At 45.3% G+C, this 12,111-nt stretch overlaps 1 protein-coding gene across 1 annotated transcript in view; it reads right to left on the reverse strand.

Annotated features, from left to right (window-relative positions):
- Window positions 1-8,262, reverse strand: part of rarga (retinoic acid receptor gamma a) — a 38,550-nt gene extending 30,288 nt beyond the window's left edge. Inside the window, exons 1-2 of the mRNA XM_017415103.3 lie at window positions 8,079-8,262; window positions 1,204-1,531 (exon numbers count right to left, since the gene is read on the reverse strand). Of these exons, the coding sequence (XP_017270592.1) occupies window positions 1,204-1,372 (169 nt within the window). The 5' untranslated portion in view covers window positions 1,373-1,531; window positions 8,079-8,262. The remainder of the gene's footprint in view (window positions 1-1,203; window positions 1,532-8,078) is intronic.
- Window positions 8,263-12,111: the final 3,849 nt, after the last annotated feature.

A 12,111-nucleotide genomic window follows, 5' to 3' on the forward strand; every position in this document is an offset into this window, starting at 1 on the left:
GGTGACAAGGAAGAGGTGGGGTGGAGGGGGTGGGGGCGGGGTAGTGATTGACAGCTGAAAGGCTGGAGTGGTGCTCAGGCATGCTGCGTTGGGGGCGAGAAGGGGACTGCGCACACAAGTGAAGAGGGTGGGGGGGTAGACTCACTCTGCTCTCAGCTGTTGCCACCCACACCCATCATTACCCCTCCACCACCTTCAACCCCTTTAACACTCAGATCAGATTTCAAATAACTCCTGCTTACCTTTAAATCAACAAAAGCATTTGTTCTTTCTTCTCTCTTTCAGCCGTTTCTTTCCACTCACACTGACAACCAAATGAGGATCTGCTGCTACTGTGGTTTCACACACACACCCCCCGACCTAAAATATTGCTGTTCATTTGTGGGTTTTCAGCCACAACGGTGTTTTGAACGATGATCAGTGTACATTGGCAGCATGTTTTTTTGCATGTCACATAAAAACACTAGACTGCCATCAACGTCCTCTTTGTGCTCCGTACATCGTTCCAGGTCGACCCTTAGGAATACAACAGTGCCCCCTGTGGCCAGGTTTAAAACTGCAAACCTGACATCAGACCAGAAGAGACACACAACGTTGTGTTTTGCCTCCAGCTCACCTTTCCTTCTACAAACAAGTCTAAATAAATATAATTTTTTTTAAAAAACACAGCAACATGGCTTATTTTAAAATATTTCTTAATGCTCATTACTCATTCTATCACAAAGAAAGAATGTTGTTTTGTCTCCTTCTGCAGACTTGTGGGTTGTCTGCCTCACAAAAGCTTTGTGAGAGGTCCGCGCACACACATGCCAGTGGATCCGGAGCCAGAGTGTGTGGTCATGACCACATCATCTACAAGCAACAAGCATATAAGGAAACCACAGGAGCAGGGTAATTGTTGCACTGATGAAAGCAGACTTTTTGTCTCATGGTTTCTTTGGTGGGGAGGGATTCTTTTTCTACCGCTCAACCTATATATCACAAACAGACTCCGGAGTTTCCAGTTTTTACACAAAATTACACATAATGAAGTGCAATTGAAATAGTTGCATATTCCACTTTCCAGTGAAATTGTTTAATGGGACCTGACTAAAATGAAGAAAACGGTTGCATATTGGACAGTATGTACACTTACAGCTTAGACAGAGATGATAAATGAGGGGAAGGGCAAGCGGCACATGGTAATGAAAAAAAAAGACTTACAGAGAGCCGCCATCTCCTTTGGCAGGTCGGCCCCAAATCTCCCAAACAGGCTGCTGTTGGCCAGCAGGTCGAAGGGGGAGTGGCTTCTCATGGAGTTGAAGGGGAACGGGTAGACAGCAGGTGGGAAGCCGGTCATGTGACCCACCTGCTGTTCCCTGTTGGTAGCCATAGCGACGGAGCACCTTAGGGGTCCACAGCAAAGCCGCTAGGCTCTTGTCACCCCTTGGACGTCCTTGGCAAAAGTTGAGATCTGCGTCCTTCGTATGAGTCGTCCGAAGTGCTAGAGAAAAGCCGCGGTCCGCTTCAGAGGAGTTATCCAGTCAGTTTTCTGAGGAAAAGAGAGAGAAGAAAAAATCTGAATTTCTTCTTACAAAGAAATTAATTTCATAAAACACGAGGCGAAGTGTTTCTAATTAGCTTGAATGTGATGATTAAATCTGTGGTTTGTGTTAAGATCCTGACTGGATTTCACCTCACATCAACTCTTGAGTCCATCTCCATTCAAGGGGAGTGAAAAGTTCATCTGTAGTTTTAATGAAAGAAGGATGTTTAAGGTTCATACCAACTGGTATGAGACAATGGGAAGGGAAGTGGAAGTTGAGAAGGATGGGATGGCGAGAACCATGACTGATAAAGACATGCAGGGAAAATAAAAAGAAAGAAGTCAGACAAACTTGGACTTGGTGAGAGAGGGAGAGAGAAAAAAAAGAAAATAAAGAAGTTTGGAAAAAGTTATAACAGGGATGAACGAGAAAGAAAGAGGGAGGGAGGAGGGGAAAAAGAGTCAGAAAAAAGAGAGAGAGAGAGCTCTTGTTCCTGCAGTTTTGAAGCGCTTCCAGACTTCTACAGTGATTCCAGGCTATGCCATATGATTTAAATCACCAGAACTCTACTATAAAGACCTCCTCTGTTTCTGCTGCCAGCCTAGCACAGCAGCCTGCCTCTTTGCTTCTTTCCCCCAGGACCAGAGGCCCAGACACGGGGTCCGGAGCATGAAGGAGGGAGGGAGGGAGGAAGGGGGCTGATGGCGAATAAGATCCACTGATTGCTAACTGATGCTGTCACTTCCAACTATCTTCTCTTAAGGTCAGGCTCCCGTCCCACAGAGTGGTTTTGGCTCTAGCCTCCTGCAGCCTGCTCATCACTTTGACTGGTCACAGTAGGCACAGGACAGGCTGAGTGGACAAGGCTGCAGTTGTGCCCTGCTGTTGACTCTTAGCACATGAAGAGGACGGGAGGGGGAAAAAATCTGGAAAAAATATGTTTTCTTTTTTGCCGTTTGCTTCCTTAGAGTGATTTCATGAGTGGGTGGTGTGATCAGCTTGTTTTTAAAATGTGGCTTTGAAAAAGAACAGAGCCAAGGAATTTGGAACTGCTGTGGCTTGCGAATCTGGGAGAAAAGACAGGGGAAAAAATCTTGGTAATGAATTCGGTATAAACAAAGAAATGGGGGGTGGGGGGGGAGGGAGATCTAAGGCTGAACCAGTGAACTGCTGAACTGAGCAGAAAAAGAAAAAAAAAAAGAAAAAGTACAGAGGAACAGTGGCAGGGTCCGAGCACACGGGGGCACTAAGGGGTGGCGCCATGCCTAGGAAAAAACTGAAGAGCTTTCCAAGACCCACACACACACACACACATATGTACTGCACATTCTCTAACTGCAATCAAGTACACAAAAATCTCCACACGTCACATGTGTGAGAGCACCCCTTTCGAACACACACATACACACACTTCTTACCCCATGCCTTTTTTTTTTTTTCCAAAAGGCTCTGGCTCCCACCCTGCTTCTCTTTCTGGCTCTGTCTCTTTCAACAGAGCCAGTTAATTACACCCTACTGCTGCAGGCAGCTTCAAACCACCACTAATTTAGAGTTCCATTACAGTAAACTGTTCCACATGTGCATCCAGGACCCAGGCAGGGGTGGCCACGTTTCAGGAAGAAGCAGCCGCCGATAGGCACCCACCCCCATCCTGCCAACACAGACTACCATCTTTCTTCCTCTCCCCTTCTCCTTCTCTGTGTTTCTTGCTTTACATCTTCACCATTACCAGTTTAATCTTCATCGAAACCTGCCTTCGATAATCTTCTCCACTTTTTCCACCCTTTTCTCAAGCCTCCAACTTGCTTATACAACTTGCACCGTGACCCTGTGCGGCGGTTCCACTTCTTGTGGCTAACGCACAAAAATATCACTAAAGATTTCACAGTGGGCCTAATGGGAGAAGAGGTATATGCTAGAAAAACAAAGCTGCCAGCGACTTAACGCTCAGGCTCAGATGTGTTTGGCAAGCGTCTGGCCCATTTGGATCTCTCCTCCATGAACTCAAACCAGCTCTCAAAACGGCTGTACGGCTTAAAGAGCTGGAAAACAAAAGACGACAGAAAGAGGTGTAACAAGTGATAGCAGAGCAGTATGTAGGTGATTTTTCTCCTCCTGCTGGATGAAATGAAACAACACCAATCTGCCTCGGATTAAAATGAGCTTCAGGGAGCCCAGTCGCAGGAAGTGTCACCCATTAAACCGTGGTGCCACCGTGCATTCGGATAAATTTTGGGGGGTGGGCGACGAATGAAATTGACTTTAAAGCTACAACACAGAGACAGCATTTTAAAATAGAATCCAGTAACATCATGCTCCCCAAACACAATAATGAATTAATAAAAAAAAAAATGAAAAAAAGAGTTGGCGCCAGCATTTTTTAATGAGTCACATCAGCCCAGTTGCTTTTTACAGAGCCATTTATGTTTTATGTCGGGTCCTGTGGTAGTTGCACCTCGCCAGCCCGTCTGGGGCTATAAGGGGATAAGGGGGAATTTGGAGTGACCTCATTGCCTGTAAGGTTGGGCCAAATGGGCATGGAGGGCCTCCACACTTCCCCTGAGCCTGAGGGAGAGGGCACAAAGGAGGTACCAGGCATTTCAGGAGCACCAGCGTTGGGTGGGTTCGCTGCTGCTGCTTTTCCTCCTGCAGGGACTTTCCATCATTGCCTAAAATGGCACAACGCAAAGGTTTAAATTTACTTTGCTTGTTTCAGTAAATAGTGGCGTGTCATACCTCACAGCAGTTCATCAAGTTGAACGTCGTATCACCAGTTGCCCTTGAGAAAATCCATTAATTTTATCAGGACACGACACCAGGTATCACTTAAAATGAACTTAACCGTGCAGGCAATTTTGGAGGCAGAGATACAAGACAAGGCACGACCAGGGAGCAGGAGATTCTCTTGTTTGCTCAAGAGTTTGGAAAAAAAAAAAAAAGATGGCGCAAGGAGAAAAATCGTGCATGAAAGACACACAGAGAGGGAGAGCAGTTCCCAGAGACTGCATATCTGTCAAACAAAGGGTATCGAATCCTCAGCGAGCAAAACAACAATTGTGCCTTAACTGTTGTGACAGAGTGCGACCCCCCAGGCAATAAGAACTGCAGTCAAACATAGCAAATAAATCACGGCATCTCAGGAAGCTCTGCATCAAACAACCAAGACAGGCAGTTGTTTTTTTTTTTTTAGTCAGCACAAGAAACCACTAGTGAATACTCAGCGTATACAAGCAGGATTGTAGGTGCCTCGGCTTTCCCACTTTGTGTACTGGTAGATGATTCATATTCCCGTCAAGGGGAAACAAAAATAAAAACTTAAAAAAAACAAAAAACAATACTGACTTTCAACTTTAGATTTCAGTGGATATTTACGGCTGTTTTCAAAAGCTGCTTCTGTTTCCAAATGTACGTAAGTTTGCAGGTTTTTTTGATGAGTTTCCCCTACACAGCTACAACATTTCTAAATGGAAAACCTAAAAACACGTCTAGCAGCCTGTGCAGAGCAGCAACTTAAAACCCTCCTGAGAGGGGCTGAGTTGTAAATTCACAGCCTCAAGAAAGATGAACTGTGCCATGTATCCTGGCAAAGAAAGCATTGTTTTTCTCCTTTTTTTACATGAAATTGTACATGTTTTTCCAGCCCCTGTCTTTCAGTTGTCAACGTTTTCAAGTGATTTATGTTTAAGAGGAAATGACTTGAAACATAGAGGGGTATGTTTAAGTTTGGCTGGTACATGAGGTCATACCAGCGCAGAGGTGAAACAATGATTTCACAGTCCATGTGTCCTCCTGACCGAGTTGACAGACTGGCTTTTCCAACTGCCTGCCCCCAAAATGAGCATCGCCGCTGCCTGACGTGTCCGCGAGGATTTACGCACTGCTCTTCGTACACATTCAAATTTTCATACTGAGACACGACCGCGACAGCACTATCTGATCTTTTAGGTGGCGTCAGCAGTATTTTGGCAGTGAAAACAATATCCTTCCCGCTCCTATCTGATGTGAGGCTGACAGCTTCCAGTCTTTCAACAAGTGGCTGGCTAATGGCTCCAAATGAGACGCGGAGTGACAGACGCTCCGGTGTTTCCAAACAAACCTGCATTCCATCACCTGAAACTTGTTTGACATCTGCCTGCTCTTGGCATCCCACAAACACATATTTGCTTATAGCAACAATGCAAAAGAGGCACCTCTGTGAGACTATTTGTCTCTTAAGAGAAGTTCTTTTTTTTTTTTTTTTTAAAGGAGTGCCACTGGAAAGTGACATTAGGCAATCCGTTTGCTTGTCGTTTATAAATCATTAAATATTAATCCATTAATCTTTTTTTGTTTTGTCACATAGTAGACTGTTGACGTGTAGCAGTTAGGAGAACTGACAGTGAGACATAAAACACTTTGATGAAATTATCCTGACAACTTGCTGTTTTTGTGATATGGTTAGAGTCGGCGCAGAGACCTCAGCAGTTAGTCAAGCAAAACAAGAGAGCACTTTATAATAAAAAAAACCTCAACACAAATGGGTTCACAATATGGCAGACTCGAAGTAAAGGCATGAAAGGTAAAGTTGTTGTTGCTGAAATGTGTCATGCGGTAATTACTGAAGGAGTCAACCATGAAGGTGCGTCACTCCCCCAACTCAGAGTGTGGAAACAATCCTTTCTCTGTATAAAGCAATGCATAATGGGAGGATTTCGCCGCCGCCGCTGCCTTTAGCCGCAGGAGTCAAAGCAGCTCACGCAGGCCCAAACGCACACATGCAAGCACACGACATGCACGCCATCACACTTCCCCACAAGTTTCAATTTGTTCAACCCCTTCTTAACGACGACCGGGGATCGAAAAATGTAAATCCTCACAATCAGAGTGGCACACCTGCAAAAATAGACACAGGAAGCACTGTGCAAATAGTTTCCCTGGTAATTACAGCGTGGTGGTGCAGAGCACCTCGATTCTTCTCAAATCACCTGGCCAACCCCTCCCCTCAGCTTGGCCCTAATTGCTATAGAAATTCCAGAAAGAGACAGGTATCAACAACTCCCTAATTTACCGCTCCGAGTTGTGTCACAAGGAGAGACTGTTTGCAGATTTTGCAACACAAAGGCTTTCGTGTGCCAAATGTTGTTTCAGCTGTTCAAAAGATATATGCGTACACTCACAGCTTTGATAGCGCCACAAGCTGATGTGATAAATGTGGCTAAAGAAAACAGACTGTGCATTTTGTCAATATAATCTTTACTTTACATCTGAGTCATCAAAACTGTCTAATTTAAGTTAATCAAAAAGCTGTCTGCAATTCTTATTTTCCTGGACATAAAATCATACTTTTCATTAACTTGGGTGGACAGGTACAGGCAGGTGTACAAGCAGACGTGTAAGAAGTCACAACCACAATGTGACTCACAGCACATCCATCCATCTGGTATGTTGGAGATTAAGCTCAGATAATATTATAAGGTAAAGCTGCTGCCTTTAAAAAAAAAACCCACGGTGGTTTAACAAGGAGGAGGAGGAGGAGAGTGCACTGACATTTCTCTGCCTCAGCGATGAGCTCGGCCTCTTCCACTCCAGATGTCACGACTCTGTGTCAAACCAGATGTCGGCGGCCCTGGAACGAGGATCACTCACTTGGACCCCTTCGCTCGCTGTCCCTCGCACTTACGTCAGAAATAAGCGCTGTGGACGGCAGGTGCAAAAGCTGAAGCCCTTTGTCACGTCAGGAGGAGCAAACGGGGGAAGATGCTTTCTGATACCAAGTGACTCGTCTTTATCATCCAAAATCTCACACTAAATACACCACTTTGACACACAGAACCTGTTGATCCAGCACAATCACAAACATCCATAAATAATTTTCACTGACGTCCTGCTCGTCGTGGGAGCAAAATGAATAAACTTCCAAGTAAACTACGGCCAGAGACACACCTCACTCCGCAGGAATCAGCCGGTGCTGTTTAATACACACACACACACACAAAAACAGAAAAACAATGCCTCTCTTCTCCAAGTGTTCATATGCTAGTTATTAAAAAAAAAACAGGTCAAGGACTGGTGACTTCTCTGGTGAATACACATCAAACACATGCAAGCCTGGCTGTACACACACACACACGCATACACACACATATGCTAATAATAAAGAGCTCCACAGGCACAGGGTAACACTTGAAACACTCGCTAATAAGCACACATGTGGGCATGCAGGCATACACATGGTCGAGTTCACATAAACTCAGTGTCACGCTCGTGTTTATGGAGCACAAAAAGGGAAAACAAACTGAAGCGCAGAACGCAAACAAACATGTGGACGTTTGAGTGTTTACACATGAGAATCCGGTCAGATTTTGGAACATGATTAATGGCCTCAAAGTGGGCTACACACACACACACGCGCACACTCAGTTTCTGTCTTCAATTAAAACTGTTAACTCGTTCCTAGTGATAAATAAATAAGTGAAGCCTCCATCTTCCTTAGCTGGGAGTGCATGAGGCGAATGAAAACAAACCCTGGCTCCAGCTCTTGATTCATTCCAAAGCGGAGTAAAAGTTACTCACGAGCTCTCATCTGATGATGCGGACAGACAGACGGAGGCGAAGACGGCCCGACGAGCGGCTCGAGCCAATGAAAGGGAAGGAGAGAGGAGTGCACGTTCAACAGGCGTCCCTTCAGCGGCAGAGACAGAGCAGCAGTGAGCCTCCAACCCTGTCCCTCCTCAGCTCCCCCTCCTGCACTCTCCTCCTCCTCCTCCTCCTCCTCCTCCCCGAGTCGCTACCTCTTAAAATCACTCTTTCACTCCTAAAATACAGACACACACTCGCTCTCTCAACAAAAAATAATTACACCGTGATTCATAAAGCCCTTTTTTTTCTTCTTCTTTTTTTTTTCCTTTCCCCGTGTCACATGACTCCAACACTTCAAAACTACAGCGCATTTTTTCACAAGCCACAAAATGCCAGCAGGGAAGGAGAAAGGCCCCAAGAGTTTAGGTTTCTGTTTTTAATTCTCCCTGCCTTCTCTCTCTCTTGGGTAAAACATTTGTGCTTTTGTTGTTGTTGTTCTAGCTCTTTCTATTCCCCTCCTCTTCCCGCTTCTTGGTTAAGGAGTCAGTTTGCCTCCAAACGGCGCTTGGCGTCTTAGATCATTCATGTTTCATCGATAAGTGAAATAAGCCAGGGTTATTAAGAGAGGAAGTTTTAGCAGCCAGAACAAAGCCTCGTGTTGTTTGGGTTTAGCTCGACATGCTGTTTTGATTGAAAGCCATTGGGCAAAGGTGGAACAATAATGTTGTTGCCCGCGTCGGTGTGTGTGTGTGTTCGTTTGTCTGTAGTGTTGGCAAAATATCTTGTGAACTGCTGAACAGATTTTAATGAACCTTTCAGCAAGTAATCATTTGATGAACATCATTTCGGAGTCCGCCTGATTCAAGATGCCCGCCACAGTAAAGGGACCTTAGCAAAGACAAAAATGCCTCTAACTCTGTCAGTTTTGCAGATGTTGAGCTAAGGTTTGGTGTGGTAGTAGCTGAGACTGACCCACAACCTGTGCTCTGAGCACTAACTGATTGAGCAAGATATAAATTTAAAACTTTGCCACGACTATTGGATTCAACTCTGTCTGTCTGTTGGCAAAGTATCTCATAACCCACTGGGTGGATTTTAATTCAACTTTCAGAAACTACTCAGTGAGTGTACTTCTACAACTGGTTAACTTTTGGAGTCGACCAACTTCAACATGACCGCCACAGCCAACTGACCTTGGAAAGCACAAAAAGAGCGATATATCAGCAAATTTTACAGATACTGAGCCAAGAGTAGATGTGTGGTCGTAGCTGAGCATTGTCCCCAACACATACTTCAAGTTCAACACACTGTGTGAGATCTTTGCTTAAAACCTTGACATTAACTTTCAAAGTCAACCCTGTTTTCTGTTAGCAAAGTATCTCCTGAACCACTGAAAGGATTTCAGTGAAACTCTCAGAAAGTAATCACCAGGTGCACATCTACTACTGATTAACTCTTGGAGTCAACCCAATTTAAGAAGGTCACCTCAGCTAATCAGTCGTAACCTGCACAACAATGACTATACCTCAGTGAATTTTACAAATATTGAGCTCAAATCTGGTGTGGTTGTAGCTGAGAGTCATTCACAACACATACTCCAAGAGCTAAACATATAATGCAAGATCACAAGAGATATCGCATTTGTGCAGAATGTTGTTTTCCAGACTGGACAAAAATGGCTATAACTCCATCATTTCTCAACATAAGATGATGTTTGTCTAAAACACTGGCTTGAAAGGCAGCGGGCTATCTGCATTACTCTAAGGAATGCAGCGCTTTTAATTCTTGCACATTTTTTTTTTCCATTTTTAGTCATGAATTCGTAGCGGTATCTATTTAATGAACTCATGTCCTGCCTGTCTGCTCAGCGTGCTAACAAGCTGGAGTTACATGTTCTGTTTGGTTCAGAGTTAATTTAGCCACTCTCTTAGATTGCTTATAATAATATTCTGCGGCACTAAGAGCACTGGATATTAAAAACAGCAACCCTTTGCAACCCATTAGACAAGTATTGGACATTCGATACGCCATAAAACATTGTGCACTTAATGAAATGAAAACCAGAATTTGGCATGCGCAGCTGACATTTTTTAGCATGCACAACATCTGTCAACATCCTGCCAAACATGGTGCAGATTAGTGTCTGAAAAAGTCAAGATTATCTTCCAAAAAGATGCATATCTGTGACCGAATCACTTAAGCTTCTAAATCGAAACGAGCTCGTGGGCTGGCACATCAGCTGCAGGGAAGTCCCGGGTGAGATGGCAGAGCTGAGCAGCGGCACAAAGCGACACATCTGGGTGTGCCCCTGAACGTTTCCCCCCCACACACACCCTCCCTCCCTCCCTCCCTCCCTCTCTCTCTTCATATGAGATCATGTGTTTCAGATCTGTGTTTATGTGCTTGTGGTTCTGGGTGTGTGCCCTGTTTTTCTCAATTTAATCTTTCTCAAGTTGTTATGAGGAGCACCTCAAACCTCAAAACTGGGAGGAGTGGGCACACCTCAACTGGCACGTTCCAGCGGACACTTCTACCTTCTCAAGCCAGCCACGGAGGATGCGCACTCGCTGAACACGTGTCTTATCTTCCCGAGCCACCTGTACATGCACGTTCAGCTCTTTTTCTTTGCTTGTAAGCCTCTGCAACTCGCTTGACACATAGATCTTTATCCTCACTTATACTGACCTCTATATGTCTCCAAGATAAAAATAATAACAATAATAATTTCAAAAATCTGGGCACCTTCACAGGAAAACTCACTTATCTGTAGGCTATTCATTTTGCTATTCCTGTCCATGTGACTTTTACAGCAACATATGGTCTACAGTAGCCCACTGAATCATTCTTTTAAACACTTCTGATGTGGACTTGCCAGTATGAATGAATGAATGGGGAATGAGAGGCACTGCTCCCTTCTGGACCAAAACTTTATATTCAGGAAGCACAGATCAGAGCCATACTGCAGAAAGTCCTCGGGCAGATTCTTATCTGGTTTGCATTTGATTTGTGTGTTGCTCATAAGGCCACTAAGGCTAATAGAAATCCCTTGGCTGTTTACATAGGAGCACTAAATCAGCAGTTGTGTAACAGAGGAAACAAGAAAGTTAATACAGCTGTAGTTCAAAAGCTATCTCGACGTAAGTGCGATAATAAGAGTGAGGTGTGGATTTCAAGTCGGCGTGAGGCCATCGGGCCAGCATGTGTCAGAATGTGCAGTCGGGTGAACGAGGAGCCGACTTAATTGTGTACCGGTGCGGAGTCCTCATTAGAGTATGACAGTGAGCTTACACTCATCCTGCAGCATGTAGGATGTGTGTGTGTGTGTGCCTGCGACTGTGTGCATGGATGAGCGTGCCGAGGCAGTAGCAGTGAGAAGGTCAGAGGTTACTAGTGTTTGTGTTTCAGTGTCAGTGAAGTGTGCTCCAGGCCAAGATTTATGATCATTGTGTCTGGGAGGCTGCAGAGAGAGAGAGAGGGGTGGGTGGGTGGGTGGGGGGGGGGATAATGAAGACGGATCAGGGTGCTATCTCTCTCTCTCTCTCCGGGCACCGCTGGATACATGGCCTACGGCCCCCGCCGTTCTCGTATCATTAACTTCAGCCGGGTGACATCATGACGCACTGCCCCTGACATCAATCGTTCCCTTACGCAGGGGCCGCTTCTCGCAGAGGACAGAGCGGCGATCCCTCGCAGGAAGTCATCCGGCAAAACACGGGCATTGTTCGGCGCATAGCTCTGCAGCTTCTCTGGGTGTGTTTGGGGGAAGATATGAAATATTCATGGCAACGCCGCGCTTGGTCGTGTGTTTCCACTTTAGATTCATCGGATTAGCATTCGCGCACAGGAACAGAGCGGAGGCCTGGGGCTGACTCAGTGAGAGAGAGAGAGAGAGAGAGAGGGGAAGGGAAGAAAATGCAGAAAGGAGAGAGGAAAGGTGTGGGGAGGAGGGGGGGGTGATGATGATGACGGGAGGAAGTGAGGTTAGAGGGGTTGCAAGGAGATGGAGAGGTGGGGAGGGAAAGGGGGT

This window comes from Kryptolebias marmoratus, linkage group LG8 (assembly GCF_001649575.2).
Source record: "Kryptolebias marmoratus isolate JLee-2015 linkage group LG8, ASM164957v2, whole genome shotgun sequence".
In the NCBI taxonomy this organism is placed as follows: Eukaryota; Metazoa; Chordata; class Actinopteri; order Cyprinodontiformes; family Rivulidae; genus Kryptolebias; species Kryptolebias marmoratus.